The 18,373-nt window shown below is 36.7% G+C and overlaps 1 protein-coding gene across 2 annotated transcripts in view; it reads left to right on the forward strand.

Moving 5' to 3' along the window:
• The window catches only part of LPCAT1 (lysophosphatidylcholine acyltransferase 1), a 64,962-nt gene that overhangs the window by 19,565 nt on the left and 27,024 nt on the right, over positions 1-18,373 (forward strand). The window contains exons 5-9 of one of the 2 annotated variants that reach the window (XM_085318712.1): positions 338-398; positions 2,720-2,778; positions 8,181-8,215; positions 10,805-10,859; positions 13,279-13,361. In XM_085318712.1, the coding sequence (XP_085174838.1) occupies positions 338-398; positions 2,720-2,778; positions 8,181-8,215; positions 10,805-10,859; positions 13,279-13,361 (293 nt within the window). The remainder of the gene's footprint in view (positions 1-337; positions 399-2,719; positions 2,779-8,180; positions 8,216-10,804; positions 10,860-13,278; positions 13,362-18,373) is intronic. The other variant, XM_085318711.1, reaches the window with a different exon arrangement.

Raw genomic sequence — 18,373 nt, forward strand, 5'->3', positions numbered from 1 at the left:
GAACGAGCACCAAAACTTTCTGTGAAAATTCTCTAGCACTTGCAAAATTTTCTAGTCTTTGTCAGTATTCTGGTAGAATTGTTATCAGAGGTCAAGAAAGAGGCAAATTCCCATATAAAGAAAAATATTTTGACTAATTTGACAGAACTTTGCTTGATTTCTTCATTGAGGACTATTCTTTGCTTTAACTTGGCTGTTTTTCCTGGAAAACTTACTGTAATCTGTTAAACATATCTCTTCAAATATAATGTTATTAATAAATCCACATGAAATATTTATTTCTTGAAAGTAAACCTTTTTTTTTTTTGTTTGTTTGTTTTTTTTTTTTAACTTCAAGATAATGATATTCCCAGAGGGCACTTGCACAAACCGATCCTGTCTAATTACATTCAAGCCTGGTAGGTATGATGCTCATTTCTCTGTTCTCTACAGAATGTTCTTGTATCGTCAGCTTTTAAAATACCACTTGCATTGTAATTTGCTTGCTGTTGCAGAAGTTGAGTTAAAAAATCTTGCAGTAGGGCAGGAGTGGAGTAGAATTTTTCAGATGCTGCAGAAGGGATGTAGTTCTACTATTACGCAAAACTTTTTGGTTCGGATAATTCAGATTTTTTCCCTTTGACTTCCAGGATTCATATGATATCAGTGTCTACCTTCTAAGCTGTTTTTAGTTAGTAGTGCTGTTTATGCTTATCAAATAAGTATAAGGTGAATTGAGCATTTTTGCCCATGTAAGCTGTGTTTATAATAGGAAGGATTGCTAATTCTGTAATATTTGATATAAACTCACCTCTGTGATGTAAGTAGGGAGATGGTGAGTGAGCAGGCTGCAGTGAAGGTCAGTTCTGAAACTGCTTTTGACTCTCCCTATATTTCTGCCTAGCTCATTGAGTTCTAGTCTTACTGTGTCTTGTGTTGCTTGCAACTTGCATTTCCTCATTGGGATTTCATGCAGTGAGTCAACATTGTGTACCTTGCTTGGAATCTTGGTTGTGGTTCATTTGGCTGATGGAATCTCTGTATYGTGTCCTGAACAAACATTCAAAAAGTCTTTACTCGCTCTGTGTCAACTGTTACCTTTTAGATGAGTGAGTGATGGTTAGGAAAACATCCGCTTCTGTCATTCTTTAGTCTCTTTCCATCTGAATCCTGGACATGTGTTGTAAACCTGCTTGAATTCTTCATTGAAGTCCTGGTTTCCTGCTCTCCCTCTGTTCCAAAGACATTCCAGCCACTAGATGCCATATGCTTTCTATCTCAAGTCCCCAATGTGCCTTTATCTTCTACTTCACTGGTCTAGCATATGCTGCTGTTTGCCTGGACTGTCTCACTTTTCCTGCTGGAACCTGCTTCTGTATCCATCCATTCTCCCAGAAATCCTTTGCCTAAAAATTCTTCCTTTGTATCAAAGGACTTTAGATCCTTATTTGAGTACTAGTTTTCAGAATGCCTTTCACCACTCTGCTCATGTGGCCGGCATTCCTTGTTCTTGTTATACCGTTTTCCCATTCTGTGTTCATGCAAGCTAGTCATATAGGGTAAACTAGTTAGTTAGGTATAAGTGGTGGTGGTGTCATTTACCATTCAGTCAGATTTTGTMGTCTTTGGACTCTTTCAGAAGTTATTTAGGCCGTTGTTTTTGGAGACTGAACAGAAAATGCCACTGGGCCAAGAACCAAATCTCTGCAGGATCCCTAGCAGGCAACCTTTGTTTAAAGATATTTACACCCCATTAAAAGTTGTTATTTTTACATCTTTGCAATTGCTGGTTTCATAAAGCAAATGTAATACTGAGCATACAGTATACCTATATCTTTCAGTTCTAAATTTTAATAGGAATGTTATGTGGTGTTTAGTAAATAGCTTTACTTGTTTCATATGGCTATTTTTTTAACCACACTTTTGTTTCTAAAAGAAAAAGATGTGCTCAAAGAAATATTGAGCAAGATAGTTATCATGCATACCAAATCCTTGTGCTAAAACCAAAAAAAAAAATAGCAAAGGACATCTGTAGATTTTATGCTACCTATTTATTAAAACCATAACTTTATATAAAATGCAGTAATACTTCTGTACCATAGCACTAGTACAATACATTTTAACTATTAGATTTTTCTTTGTCTAAGAATAAACAAGCAAGCTCTTTGGAGGGGAAGTAAGGTGCAAAAAGAGGAAAGAAATTAAATTCATACCATTACTTCCAAGATATTTTATTAAATCAGTGTTGCTCAGCTAAATATAGAGAACTTCTTTTGCAGAAGAGAGCTTAGGATCTTCACCAAAAAACTGTTGACCGCTGGCAACATATTGACTTAACTTTCTTGCGTGCACTCCTGTTTCTTTCTTTCTTTCAATAATCGTTTGGTAATTAGTTTAATAATATTGAATTGAGTAATCCAGTTGAATTTGGTACTGGGGTACGACTTGCATTCATGACAGTTTATGTAAGCTGTAGAGGATCACTTAGAGAATGTAAATAAGCATTCTTAGTTGCTTATCTTCTGAAAAGGTGGATGTATGTTGTCACTCTCCAGTGCTTGTTTTTCTTCTCTTTTTTCATGATTACTTTTGAGACTACTTTGAGATCTTATTCTTTCACTACCAGTAGTATTTCATGCTCATATTAAACCATTATTGATATAGTCTTTTCCTTATTGAAATAAATTCTTCTCTACCAAAGTGTGCTTTAAAGTAATGACAGGTCATACGTGCCTTCTAGGAGCATTTATACCAGGAGTTCCTGTACAGCCAGTGGTTCTACGTTACCCAAACAAACTGGTAAGTTCAGCTTGTTTCATAATTAGTAATAAGGACTATTTAACTTTTGTTGTCGGAATGCATTTTATTCYACATTCATTTTTGTAACCTTTTTGGTTAGATCCTTAGATTTAGAAATCTAAAAAGCGTTAAACTGTTTTTTTGCCTTGCTTAAGCCTCTAGCAATACAAAATTGACTTAAATTGGGCAGTTTAGATAATTCTGCTTTTTTAAAGTTTCTCTTTCAAAACAATGTTCTGAAAGTTATTCAGGCTGTTACAAGAAGTATTGTACATTTGCTGAGCATAAATAACAAGACAGAAATGTCAAATTCCCTCTTGGATATGTGTTCAGAAGTGCTCCCTGTCACTAGGCTGAGCTGCAGACCTTTTCTTACCATCATGTATTGCTGGAAGATGCTGCTGTCTCTGAGATATTAGTCAAAAAATTACAAAATTTCAATAATTACAATGTTATTGGGAAGCTCATCATCTTATAAGGTCATTTAGGGCTTGTTTTCCATTGGCCATGCACTTGGGTAGGGAATGCTAGATGCTAGCTACTTTGAAATAGTCCTTCAATATCAATTGGGTTACAGTAAAATACAATATTTAAATTAGACAATTGTTACAAGTGCTTGGAAAGATATGAGCAAAGCTCTCCTGATCTAGGTCAAGATCAAGCATACAGGAAAGCAAAGCAAAGGGGTTTTTTGTTGTTTTGTTTTTTTGTTTAACTGACCTGCTGTAGCTACTTTTTTGTCCTATTGCAGCAAGAATCCTGTCTTTCTGCATTCCTAAGTTAATTAGAAGAATATGCTCCCTAGCAAACTGTGCTAGCTTTTATAGTCAAATTGTTTTTCTTGGATTTGTTTTATTTTTGAGCCCTCTGAGGATTACTTTTGGGTTCTATCTGTCTCCCCCACCACCCTTATTGAAATTTAAGTCATTTGTGGAGAAGGTGGGAGGATTATCAAAGATGAAATAAAGGCTGCCTTGCCTGTTTGGTGATGTATATTAGATCAGAAGATCATGTTCTCTTTCCTTGACTGGCCTGTTAACCACCCCTTGATGTTAGAAAGAATGCAGTTATCTCTTGGCATCTGAGAGCTTATGTTTTAAAGTGTTTCTATCCATTGATCTCTTTGTCAACTGATATAAAACATATGCTTGATAAAAATTCTTAATGTTATTGTGTGGAGCCCACCAGTGTCTCTTAATTGCCATCACACCTGATCTCAATTAACTTGTTTGTGGTAACAGCCCTCAAAATTATCTTTGAGGATATTGTGGCAAAAATTGTAATGTCTGTTATATTTGCATAGTATTAAGTATCATAGCAGATTGTCAGTGGTTTTTTTTTTAATATATTGAAATTGTTTCATCTTCAGGGAAACAGATCCTTTTCTGTATTTTTTTTTAATCCTTTTTTTCACCTTTTTTGATGTGCCAGTTTAAAATTCAAATTCACATGTACCTCATATCACAATATACAGTGTTACTCTTGGTTAATGTTACACTTAAAACAATGCTAAACCATACAAAGCTATGAAACATAACTTTGCAAGTATCTTCAAAAATATATTTTCATACTGAAATGTTCTTATTGCTTATAGTGCATAATATGCAGTGTTTGTAAACTGATATTAAATGTTCCTAGCACTCTATTAACAGAAACCATGTTTTACACGTGGAAGTCATTATAAACCTTCTATGAAGTTCATAAACTTTTTTATGTTTTTGCAAAATGTCTTAAAAGAAACTAAGTGTTTATACAGATGTCCAACAGAGATGACCTGAATGCATGTAACTGGTAGGATAATTGGCCCACGCTTTCCCATTCTCACTGCTTAAAATAATCATAAGACTGCTATGTTTTCAGTGCCTTGATGAGTCACTTAACGCCTAAGAATTTCTTCTACTGACATTAATGAGAAAGGAAAATAAAATAATTGCTATTCATACTTGACTTCATATTAGCTCAGGGTCTGCAGAAGAGATGTAGCTAAGTTGGAGGAAAGGAACTTGATATGATATATGGAGGTTAGATTTGGTTTGGTTAGGATGCATTTAAGAGGTAGTAAGAGGAAAGAGTTGGGGAGAGAATGTTGTCTTTCATAACCCAAGACTGCATTTCTAGCACATCTCTTCTTTCTCTCTGTCTTCCTGTCTATCCTGTTTAGTCAGTGTATATTCTAATTTTAGGTTTAGAAACAGATCATCGTCTCTTAACCAGTGGACTCTAGGTACCCATTGTGTGCAATCACTCTACTTTCATCTTGAACTGGGTCTCTGTCCTACCTTCAGAGCTCTGATTTCCAAAACAGAGATGAGAATGTATGTGTGCACCTGTCTGTTTCAGGAGGCTTCTGGAGATTAGAGCCTGAGGTAAAAGTAGTAGCTGTGTGCACTCTTATGTGCTTGTTACCTTGCTCTTGAATGTAGAAAGTACAAGGAAAAGGTTTTGCAGAGATGGACAGCTCTCATGTCTCTGCTGGAGAGCTGTTATCTATATTCCATATATAAGGAAATGCTCTAATATGCGGAGACATTAGGTTGTACAGCCATTCATTGTTTCACTAAGTTCCTTCATTGTGCACATAGTTTTTTTCCTTTGTCTGAATATTCTGAGTGTAGTAGTGTGTAAGGAAGGCTATAAACCTGTCTAAAAATTACAGATTCTCTTTGATTTTGGTGTCCAGTTAGTTGCACTACTTGATACGAGTTTTGGAAGCACCTGTTCTGGTTCAGCCTTGGGGTATTAAGGATTGATTGGTTGTGTTTTTACGTGCAGATTCTTATTCTGCTGCAACATTGGCTTTACATTTGAAGCTTGGTATGATTCTCAGTATCTTCTCGCATCAAATACAAATTGTGTAGAAGTTCCATATCAAAGAATTTACTATCTAGATACAAAAATTTCATAGCATTGTAAGTATGCTTTGAAAGTAAGCAATGCCCATAAGCATAAGCTGTCAGCTGTGATAAATACTGTGATAAAAACTGCCTGGAAGCAATCCTGTCTAACATGCTCTAGGTGACCCTGCTTGAGCAGAGGGGTTGGACTAGATGATCTCCAGAGGTCCCTTCCAACCTCAACCATTCTGTGATTCCTTGAAATGCAAAAGACATCTAAAGTAGGTACAGAGAATACCACTTTCCAGTTTCTGCTTGTTCTTTTTATCATGAAAATATTGGATACGTTAGTGGGAGCCTACTACAAAATATTTCTGCCTCCTGCAGGACAGAATCCTGGTTTCTACAGCCTATCATTTATTCTTCATCTATGCTATGTTCTAATGTTCCAGGTGAGAAAGAACATGTATGCCTACTGTGACATTAGAGTTGGGAGTTTCTCACAGGGATGTTAATGTGGCATAGTTGAGTTCCTCATATCAGAGAAGTCATGGCAGCTGGCCAGCATGATGGCTAGGATTATGAAAACATTCTCACTGTTCAGTGGTCCAGCATGGTACTTCTATAGTGCTACCGCTTTCCCCTTCCCCCCAAATCTGTCTCTTCTGCACTGTTGCTATTTAGGAAGCTAATTCAGTTGAGTGTATGTAGCACTGTGCAGTTGTTCAATATGGCAGACTTAATTGCTAATTAAAGAGATTTTTAGGTCATCTTGTACTCCATGAACTGGGTTTGTGAATGAAAATTTCTTGTGGAAAAACCAAAGCGCCTGATGTGTGTAGTTGTAGTATCATCAGGACAACAAAATTGTMAAAGCAGCTTGTTTAACAAAGCATTTATTTGGGTTCTACAAGACCACTAGATGGAGAAAGCTATTTTCACGCACCAGTGTTAATTGCTTGAGATGGAAACCCTCTTTTTTATGATTTTTTGTTTCATTTAAAATAATTTAAAAGTCAAAATTTAATTTTTCAGTAGTCCTTCATGATATATTGAGCTTTTTCCAAGCTGTTGTTCTGCATTAATCATTTGCACTTTCTATGGATGTGTTGCTTTCATTTTACTTATGACAGTCTTCTGCTCTAGGAGGTAATAAAAATGTGTTAAACATCAGTTTCAAGATCTTGGCACATACAATCGCCTGAACTTTGTAAAATGGTTTTGGATGGTAGTATGGAACTAAATGAGAAAATTTATAGTAGGTTGACAGAAGTATCTCTGATCTACTCTTTTAGAAACCTAAGTTTCATGAGTCCTCCTGTTGTAATTCCGTTAATTTTTACACTGTTTTCCCAGTTGATCAGAAAAACAGCTTGGAATTCATTTTGTGGTTTTTACTTTCTTGCCTCTATGTACAAATCTAGTTTCCACTAAGTATTACGGGTTTTTTTAAACACTATTTCTTAATTTACAGTTAAAAATGTTATGGCTTATGTGGTTGTCTTCACTCTTGTCACTTATTTACTCCTTTCCAGATCTTTCCTGCTCATGACCTCATATTCATAGCTTTCATAGCTACCTATTTGCCCTCTCTTAGTGTTTTACACACACATAATTCCTTTTTTTTTTTTTTTTTAACAGTTCATAAAAAGCGTTGTCAGTCTCTTTCAAGATGCAGTAGAAATTTGTTTAGACTTCAGGGGTAGTTGATAAACTTTAATTTCTGTATGGTAGAATGGAGAGTAAAACTCATACCAGGCATCTCCTGTTCAGCTTGTTCAGCTCTCTGGTTTGAGCAGGATCATAATTCCGGATTACACCAAATATTTCTACAGGGCTTTTGGATTTGGGATTGTAGATCTGTTCATCTTAGCTATCCAAAAGTGCGGCTGGTCTTGCTTCCAAGTAGTTTGATGGTTTTAGTAATACTAATCTTATATCTTAGTAATAAAATATCTAGTAATCTTATAATGTACCTTTGACTCTTGGATCAGGTAGATGGATGCATGCCCTCTGTGAGAAAAGGGAATTGGAGAAATGTTTGAGGTAAGACAGATAAAGTCTTACTGGCCACAGTGATCCCTGTCAGTAAGGAGGACTTCTTTGGCATTGTCTCTGTGGGTCCAAAATACTTCAGAAGTGTCTCAGAGTGTTCCTGTCTGATGTTGGGAGATCCAGGGGACCAAGGTCCAAGGGTTAGGGACACTAAGAGATGCCCTGTGCAGCTGGGTGAGTTAGAAAGTATTCATGGACTATACATCTGAAAGGACATTGGTTTATGGTAAATAACTTCATTTTCCAAGAAGAACAGCATTTGAGAAATCCATGGATCTTTGTGTTCTATGACTTTAGATATTTTGTGGTTAAGACCTGCATTACTGGGTATTTCTTAGCTTCATGAAAGGTAGGCTGATTCCTACTGTAGTTGGCTTACTCTTAATAGGAGTATGAACTTCTGCAAATAGAGCATCAAAGTTTCCGTGAAGACATCATGCTCCATACTGTCTATAATGTAACAAAAGTTTAAAGTACAATGAGTAATTACAACTGTTATGATTCTCTTTTTAGGACACAATCACATGGACATGGCAAGGGCCAGGAGCGTAAGTGGCTTTTATTTTATTGTTTGCATGATGATTATTTTCCTTAAATAGTTTTATTTACATGAACTTGTACAAGGAAAAAGGCAAGCAGGAGTTTCTGGTTGGGAATTACTTGGGATTAATTTGTGTCTTTCATTCCTGAATATGGTAATATTCAATTAGAGGAGTCCAGATATAAACAGAGTATACTTTTGCTACTATGATTTTTGATGGTTTATGGAATGTATTTGTTAGTTGAGCCAGGTAGTTGAAGTAAAAAGTTGTTTCTACTCTGTGCTTGCATATCAATTCAGTATGTCTATATAAAATTTGCAGAGACAGTCGTTCCAACAAGGGAGTTTGGAAGTACTCTTGTCAGTATATTGCCAATTGTAACTTTGATTTATTTAAAAATAAATGTTATTTTAGAGAAACCTTAAATATATTTAGCAAACTTGTGTAATGTAAATTATAAAATGTAGCCATTTTTTTTAATCATTTTCTGGCACCATTTCCACATTTGGGCTAGAGTCAAAGTTCTAAAATTTCTAGATGAAGATCAAAACAAAGAAATTTTGAACCTTAGATAAAGGGGAGGTGAATTCCATGGTTAAGTTTCATTCATTAGCTGCCTCTTTGGGAACTGTTGTTTTGAATGTCCTGCTTGAGATCTTGTATTTTTAGAAGTAACAAGAGCACCATTTGGATGGGCCAGGGTGCAAGTAATTTTCAGTTTCATACCTTGTGCCTTGAAATGGACTAGGAACCTGGTTTAATTAAGAACATATCTGGATGAGAGTATTTGGAAATCACTGGTCACTTTTAAGGGTGCATCTTTCAATTAAATCATTACACTAGGAGTAGCTGAGTCTCTGACAGTGTCTAAACTAAGCAAATGCTGCTGCATGCAGGGATTTCTTGTCTCTCCTTGTGAGTTGCTCTGCCTTATGCTCACACTGCAGCTCCTCTAGCAAACTAACTTGGCCAGAGGGGGAAAAAGATGATGTCTTCCCTGAGGTGTCAGGAACACAGAGAAGGAGGAGGAAGAGGGAGGGAACTTGTAAGGCTGTTGGCTTAGATCACCTTAACATGTTCATAACAGTAACCTCATTCAGAACTATTGACTGCAACTAACAAATGAAGTTAAATGAAAGCTGAATCAAATTCTGAAGCAGCATGTGATGTTATGCGAATTTACTTGACCAATTTAAATTACAGCTTTTGTTTAATTAGGATTAATCCTCCTGAGTGTCCTGAAGCGTATTTCTGATGTCCTAGAAATCCTAGTAGAGAATTTCCTAGTAGAAAATACTGTTAAGGATACCACAGTCTTCAGTTTTTCAGCAAACGTTTCTCTTGCTGTTTCACAATGTTGACCAAAACTTAATCTAGTAATGTTGTTGTATACAGGATTATTCTGTATACAAAACATTTAAAGGCTACCTTAACTTTGAATAGGCAGTCAAATAGAGTGAAAATTTGTCTCACACAAAGTATACTGTTTCCAGGAAGTAACATTTTACTTGTTTGATAATATTCACAGGTCAATTGACTCACTTTGAAAACAAAGGCTGTTTGGCTATGGCATACAACATAAATTTTCTCTACATCAGATTTAAGTTAAATATCACTTCTATCTTTTTTTTCCTCCCCAAATAATGTTTATGGTTTAAGGTTAGCATGTTAAAAACAAGGATATGGGGGGCTGTGTATGTGTGTGTCTGGTAGATCCTTCAGGATTAGAGAGAGGTGATGGGGAGCAAGTGTATTTGTAAACTATTGGGGTTTTATATTCCTGGAAGAGGATGTAGAAGATATAGAATTTCGTTTCTTGTCAGTGACTTAAAAATCACTAGTTTTGTAATTATTGTTGCTGCTTGTCTTTGTTTTAATATATTGGAAATTCAGCAGGAAAGAAGGCAAAAAACATGTTGCAGCCTTAGGAAGAATGTATAGCAAAATGATTAGGGTGTTACTCATAGGAACAGCGCTTTATCTGCCTAACAATTTTGTCCAGCTCTGCCCATGAGCTTTTTGAGCACTGTAACTACTATATAAAACGCAACTACTGGTGCAGYATTCTAGTTCAGGTTTCCAAAATCCTTTCCTGGATTTGAATCTTACTGCCTTCAGTATCTTGTGTCTCAGGCTGGTAAAACACATGTACTGTATTTCATTAGCAGACCTCTGAAGTATGATGAATTTTGATTCCAAACCCAGGCAATGATAATAACTTTAGTAGTTATAAGTAATCTTACCAACCCTATACTGAATACAGCATTTTCTTGGAAGAGATTTACTATTCATTTATATACTCTGCATGTATCGTTCATATTTAGTATACATACATTAGTACATATGTTATTTTACTATTGGTCTTCTCACTTCACAGTGTATCTTCGAACATGTGACTTCAGTGCCAAATGCTTTTGTTACCTCTTACAGAAAATAGTGAAGAAGTGCTCTTAAACCTTTTCTTTTAATTTGACAGTTGAATATGATCATATCTACAGACTGTAATGTTACTTGAACACTTCAGAACATAATGTGCTACTGTTTCACTATATTCAAGTTTTCTTTCTCTCCTCTTTCCCCCCTCTCTTCCTTTAGGTTAGAAATTCTGTGGCTTACTTTGTGTCAGTTTCACAATTCTGTGGAAATTGAGGTTAGTAGAAAAAAAAAAGTATATTCCTATATTCTGAGCAGTATCAGAATACATAATACTATATTTAATTCTTCTGTAAAAGTTTGTATTCAGTCCTTGTGTGTTAATCTGAAATTCTGTCAGGAAGGTTCCTTCTGTCCTGCTTAAATGGAGTGTTACRTTGAACGCTTTTTCACTTTGCATCTGACTATAATACTTTGTACCCTGCTTGCCTTGTACCAGATTTTTCAAGTAATGTTAATGTTTGTTGACATGATAAATTCCATTGGAAAGATCATTGTCCTCTCTTTACCTTGGATGCAAGGCTATATTTTTTTTTTTTTTTTTAGAAATATCTTCAAAAATATATTTTGCCTTTTAAACACTTAAAATATGAGAGGTCTTAGGGCCAGGGAACTACTGCATCACACAAGCATGAGATCAGGCAAGCTAGCAGACTAGCAGGATTTTTCCTTTACCTCAGGAACATGACTTTCTGCCGTATACAAGTAAAATGGGCTCCTTCACACAGAAGTGAGCACTGCTGAGCTTTCTTGTTTTTGAGGCAGTAGCTCTGTAGCTTATGCAGAGCTTGCACAAGGACAAGTTCTGTTCTTTGGTCATCTTGAAAAAATACAACAACAACAAAAAAAAAAAAACTTTCTGAAACACCCTGTCCTAGAGCAGAAAATGGGCAGAGGAGCAAAGCTGTTGTAAGGCTGTACAATGTGAGGCAGAGTATTTGAGAGGTACGTGATGAATCTGGTTTTGGAAAGAAGTGCTGCAGATTTAGGATAGTGGAGGAAATAGAAATTGTTCTGTGTTCAAAGCCATGTTTTTTTTCTGGTCTCCAAAGTTCATTGACTCCTCTTCCTGCTTTCTTACATCAGCACAGGGTTACTGGCAAATAAAGACTATTCTTGATACCAGAATTAACGCTGAAGATCYGGTAATTCAGGGAGGTGTACAGCAAGAAAGCACGATTTTAGTATGTTTCTGCCTAGGTAACAGGCAGCAGGCAGGACTGCAAAGCAAGCAGCATCTGAAGATTGCTAGTCTGGGCTTCCTTCCTCTGTATATTATATATGTTCTGGCATAGCAGACGTGTCGTCCAATGTATGTATTAAGAAGCATACATTTAAGTAGACTTTATGATAGGCTAACATAAAGGTTAGCCCATCTGCCTGTACTTCTTGCAAGCAATGTCTTGAAGAAAGAAAGGCATGTAGTTATCTGCACACGCCTGAGCTTGTTTTGGCTCCGGTCTCTTTGTTATGTTGGCCTGTCAGCTCCAGCGTTCATCACAGTCCATCACAGTCTTCAGTAGCTGAGAGTTCCTCTGTTAGATTTGTAGTTTGCTGAACTGATCATGCTATTTTTGTCTAATTAGATACAGTTATCTGGAACACCCCTGAAATTAGGAATTGCCTCATATTCAAACTTGCCCTGCATATGGATGAATGAATTGATGACAGTTCACTGCTTGGAGTAGGAAAAAATAGGATTGGGCCCAGAATTTGAAGGAACAATCTCTCCATCTATGTTAGCCTCAGTCTTTTGTGTATTATATCACATTGGGCTGATGTACTTACTTGTAAACTAAGAAAGGAGTAGTACGTTTTCCACTGTGAAGGTGGATATAGGTGTATATAGGAACACTGTAGCAAAGAATAAAGGAGGATTTGTAGAGTCTTTATCACTGAAGACTTCTAAGAAACAGGTAAATGGCAGTATTTTGGGTACTAGTGATCATATGGTTATTGATTCTGAAAATACTGCTAACTTCATACTTAATGAAGAGCATTTGCTTAAATAACAAACTTGATATTTTAAAAGCAAGACTTGAGAAACAAAAGCTAGTATGAAATTCTTGAATCGTAATTCCAGTTTGAACTATTCATTGTCAACTATACCAAATATAACTAAGCATATAACTTCGTGTTGTTTTCTACTTAAGATGCTTTCTACAGAATTACAAAACTTTTTGTTCACTTAGTTTGTAAGTTATCTCATGGTGTTGCACTACTGAAGGTAGTATTTTTCTTAAGCTAGTGGCTGTGGGGGGAGAATCAGTGTTCCCTTCTTATTCCTTGTATGCTGAGAATTTAATTCCTTGGCTGAGCTAGTAGATTTTGAAATTTTGGGTTTTTTTTAGTGTGGCAGTGATCATAAAGCTTACATCATAGCTTAATGAACACTTAGCATCATAGCCAAAAGCTAGGAGGTCTTTTAACATAGACCATCCCATTCTGAAAGCTGCCTTTTTTTTCTTTACTTTCTTTTCTTTTTTTTTCTTTTTTTTTTTCCTTTTTTTAAGTTCTCTTGATAGTATAACTTTGTAAATAGCAGCTGGCTGTATAGATCTTTTAATTGCAGTGCTACAATACAAATTATTTAAAATATTAAGTATTTTTGGTGTAATTCAGTTTTCTGTGTGCAGTTTCTGCCTGTATATGTTCCTTCAGAAGAAGAAAGAAAAGATCCAGCATTATATGCCAGTAATGTCAGACGTGTAATGGCAGAGTAAGTATGCTATAATATGTAACAAAAATAGATGCATATTTTAATTTTAGTATGAAATAAATGTCATGAAATCTCTAAGTGTAGCTGTCTGCTTGCAAAGAAGCTTATAGTCAGTGGTAGTGTATACAGAATTTCCTACTTAGACGTTCACTTCTCTAATGTATTCTGTTATATGAGGAAGGTAGGAAACTACAAATATAGCAGGAGCTGTACTAATTCCATGGCTTTTGTTTTTTACATTTTATGTCTTAACATGCCAGTTCTTGTGCTGTTGTGGGTATTTAAGTACTCTGGAGGGAAGAAGTAGGGTTGAAACTGTATGTAAGTTAACATAACTGAATTTTGTGCTAATGAGGTTGCATTTTAAGCTATAGACTTTTTTGAGGTTAAGAATAGCTTCAAGTGTTTGTTATCAGCCAATGGTTGGTTGAAATAGTAAAACATAGGAAACTTCAGTGAGTTGCTTCTGTTTTAGAGATTGAACACTGGACCAATGTAAATACTAATTGTCCTCACATTAAAGTTCACCTTCAGCTAAGAACTTTTGTTATAGTGTATAATAAGCCCAAGATTGAATACACAGGCCTTAATTCTCTTTTGTATTTTAATTAACTTCTCTTGACTGTAAGATGATATGTGAAACTGTCATTCCTTTTATGACCTTTCAGTAAGTCTTAAGTCTTTCAGTAAGTCAGGTACTCTTTTCAGATACTCTTTTCCGTATATACTCCTACAGGAGAACTTATGAAATCTTTACTTTCTTTGAATAATTTCTCTTCATTTTTAAGACACCAGTTTCAGCCAAAGGCCAAGCTATACGTAGAAACTGGTAAATCTCTGTTTTATAAGCAGAACCCAGATTTGTGAGTTGGGCCTATAATAAATAGAATCTTTTGTGAGAAAAAGGACCTTTTGTACAACAGATCAAAATTGTTCTATGTGAACCAACCCATCTTAGAATTGCAGTGACCGCCAAGATTTATGTGGTTAATTTAAGATAATTAACTGGCACAACATATAAATATTGTTCTCAAACTTTAGGTAAAATGCGTTGTTATGGAAACAATTCTGAGCTCTCTATTCCAGTCAAAAGATGATAGGTTGATGTGGCATAAGGATGAATTCTGGAAAACTCTACAAATTGACGACAAGCTGCGCAGAGAATCAGACAGATGACTTTTCTGCTCCCCTTTGCTTCTCCCTCCCATCTCTGAAGAATGTTATTTAGGGCTAATAGTGAGAAGTAGGATGCAAACGTGAAAGGAAGATTGTCAGAATGGAGGATAACAAGCATGTCTTGATTTGAGATGAAGAAAGGGCTACAGATGCTGTGTTGATGTGAAAGGAAATGTCACAAAGTAGTAGTCATACAAGGAGCAAACAAGGGCTATCTACCCTTGCCAAGACTAAGTAAGTCTTCAGCTTTGGAAAGAAGAAAAGAAAAACTGATTGGAGGAATGTTCCGTAGGTCACTAATATCATGAATGTTTTGGAAATGCATGGTGAGGAAAGCCTGTTATTCCTCATAGCAGAAGCAATAAAGTACTCAGTAGTATAAAATGGATTAATCAGAGATAAGAYATTCTTGAAGAATTCAGTCCATCAGTGATTTTAAGTGTTTTAAACAGTGTCTCTGGCTCAGGAAGCACCTATACAGGTGTTTACTGGAAGGTACTGGTTAAAACTTACTATTTTATCCTAAACATCTACTAATAAGCACTGTTAAAGACCAAATAGCAGCCTACATGATTTTTGATCTGACTATTTTCAGTTCTGAAGTGAAATAGCAAATTTAATATCCTTTTACTGTGTTCAGCAACCTATAAAGATTGTATCAGATTTAAAGGTTTTCTTGAACAGAATCACAGAATGGTTGAGGTTGGAAGGGACCTCTGGAAGTCATCAACCCTCCTGCTCAAGCAGAGTCACCTAGAACATGTTAGACAGGATTGCACCCAGGTGGATTTTGAATATCTGCAAAGAAGGAGATTCAACAACCTCTCTGGGCAACTTGTTCCAGTGCTCTGTCACTCTCACAGGAAAGAAATTCCTCCTCACATTCAGGCAGAACTGCCGGTGTTTCAGTTTTTGCCCGTTGCCTTTGTCCTGTCAGTTGGCACTACTGAAAAGAGTCTAGCCCCATCCCCTTGGCATCCTCTCCCTTCCCCTTCCCTCCCACTCCCCGCCACAAAGGTATTTGTAGCCATTGATAGAATCTTCTCTCAGTCTTGTCTTCTCCAGGCTAAACAGGCCCAGCTCTTACAGCCTTTCCTCCTAGGGCAGATGTTCCAGTCCTCTGATCATCTTCATAGCCCTACGTTGGACTCCCTCCAGTAGCTCCATGTCTCTCTTGTATTAGGAAGCCCAGAACTGGACACAGTACTCAAGATGAGTCCTCTCCAGGGCTGAGTAGAGGGGCAGGATCACCTCCCTCGACCTGCTGGCAACACTCGTCCTAATGCACCCCAGGAGACCATTGGCCTTCCTGGCCACAAGGGCACATTGCTGGCTCTTGGTCAACTTGTCATCCACCAGCACTCCCAGGTCCTTCTCTGCAGAGCTGCTTTCCAGCAGGTCAGCCCCCAGCTGGTAGCGTAGTGGTGCTTGGGGTTATTCCTCCCTAGGTGCAGGAGTCTTTGCTTGCCCTTGCTGAACATCATGAGATTCCTCTCTAGGCTGTCCTGGTCTCTCTGAATGGCAGCACAGCCCTCTGGTGTATCAGCCACTCCTCCCAGCTTGGTATCATCAGCAAACTTGCTGGGGAGGCACTCTGTCCCTTCATCCAGGTTCACTGATGAAGAAGTTGAACAGGATGGGACACAGTACTGAGCCCTGGGGAACTCTACTAGCCACAGGCCTCCAACTAGACTCTGTGCCACTGATGACAATGCTCTGGAGCAGCTTGTAGGATTTTTCACATTAGGTTTCAGTTTTAAATATTACATAGTAAAAACACTTGAAATGTATTTATTGGAGCATAGATTGAGAATGTCATAATTCTTTTTATTATTACTTTTTTTTTCTCACCTTGCATAATGTTACTGCAGTCACATACTGTTTAATCTTTAGAATTTTTCATGTGTACTGGATTGGTATGCAGAAAATGAGAAACTTGCCAATTTATTGCTGCATTATGCCTGCACAAGCAGCAGACATGGGAACTGTTTGGTGTGAGAAGTTAAAAGTTAACAAGCACAATCAATGCATGCAACAAACTTGAGTTTGCAAGAAGGTGATCTTTTAAGTCACTCGGTGACTTTGGAATTCCATATTGTGTGATATCATGAAAGGAATGTAGTCAGCATTTCAGTAAAGTAAGAGGGACGAGAGTTTAGTGTGTGAAGCCAGATGTACACGTTTGACGACATAAAACTGCTGATCATTAAAGACTAGATTTTGGTTAACTGACTGTGGAAGTAGGGGTAGTATGGAAGAAAAAAAATTCATCCTAATGAAAATATATGAAAAGCTGTTACGTTCCTACTTTATTTAAAAACAACAAGAGTTGTACTTGCAATTTGAAGCTGTCAAATTTCATGAAAGTTGAAGAAAGAAAGAGCTCCTTGGAGTTAAAGTTCAATAATTTAGTAACTAGTTCTCTAGAAGATCTTGTAAAGTAAGCTGCATCCAGGCTTTACACTGAACTTCTGCAATGGGTGTACGCAGCTATGAAAAGAGCAGATCATATTTTCCTCAGATAGTTTGAGCCTCAGATGATCACTGTTTGTGGAATTTGTTCTGCGTTACGACTTTTTTTTTTCTCTTTGGCTAGGCTCCTGCAACACGTTTGGGGCCCATTAATTTGATGTTTTTTTAAATCTCAAGTGTTCATTTTGGGATGCCAGTTGGTCAAGCCTTTACTCTCCTGCCAGTTTGAATGGCTTGAGGTTTTTTTTTGGTCATCTTTCTTTAGATGTATTTGAAAAGCTTCCAGAATTTATTTTTAACAAGTTATTGTTTCTTGCTGCAGACTCTGTATGGTTATGTTTTAACTTGTTGGTTTCTTCATTTTTAATTTCTATTTTCTTTGACAGAACTTCACCCTTTTAGTTTCTTCTAATATATATTTTTTTAACTAGCTTTCTCTTTCCTGTGTAGTTCCCCTATGCTTCTGCTGATCTCCTGTAAGTTCCTGTGTTTTTGTTGCCTGTTATACAAACCATTTCCCTAAGATCTGATGAACTTAGTTGTAATGTCTTTCTGGCTGCATGAGCTATCTGATTATTACCATATTATGTAAGCCACTCTGGGTAGTACTGCTTGTGGGCTATATTGTATTACTGCTGCAGTAGCAACACAACTATATCCCTGACAGTTGTCAGGGAAATTTTAAGGGAATCTAGGGAATGATCTAGTGTACACAGAGTATGAAAGAGGAAGGGAATAGAAAGTAATTTAAACCGGCAAGATCAAATCTTTTTTTTCTTGCAAAGGAAATTTATTTCGTACTGTTTAATACCATATTACATTGAAATACTATATAATAGGAAGTATTGGCCAGATGTGCCAGTACTGTAAGAACCTCTTGTTCATCCATTAAGATAGTTTACTGATTTGCACAAACTGCTAGAACACTGTCCATCAAAGAAGTAGAGTAACAGATCAAGAAATGAAGCTGGATGAACTCAATTTAACTTTCTAGGATCATCCATATCAGGCAGTGTAGCCTTCAGCATTTGTAGGATATTTTAACATGCCTTTTCCATGCACCCGTACCTTTTCGGATTTAGTTTACTTTTTCCTTTTGTTTCTTTCCCTTTGTGTTTTTTTGCAAAGGGGACTCTATTCCTCCAGAATTGCTACACTGCATAGCCATGTATGATCTTAAGTAGCTTATAAATAATACTTTTTTTTTTCCTTTTTAACATATTTAGTACTTTTGAGGTTGAGTAGCTATCAATAAGTGCACTTCCCGAGTATCAGTCTCTCTCAGCCAAGAAACGCTCAGAAAAGAAACCCTTACCAGTAGATGTAGTAATAAGAAAGGTGCGTGTCTCACTACTGTGTGAAAA

Source organism: Rhea americana, unplaced genomic scaffold, assembly GCF_003343005.1.
Source record: "Rhea americana isolate MKP2758 unplaced genomic scaffold, rheAme1 scaffold_55, whole genome shotgun sequence".
NCBI lineage: Eukaryota > Metazoa > Chordata > Aves > Rheiformes > Rheidae > Rhea > Rhea americana.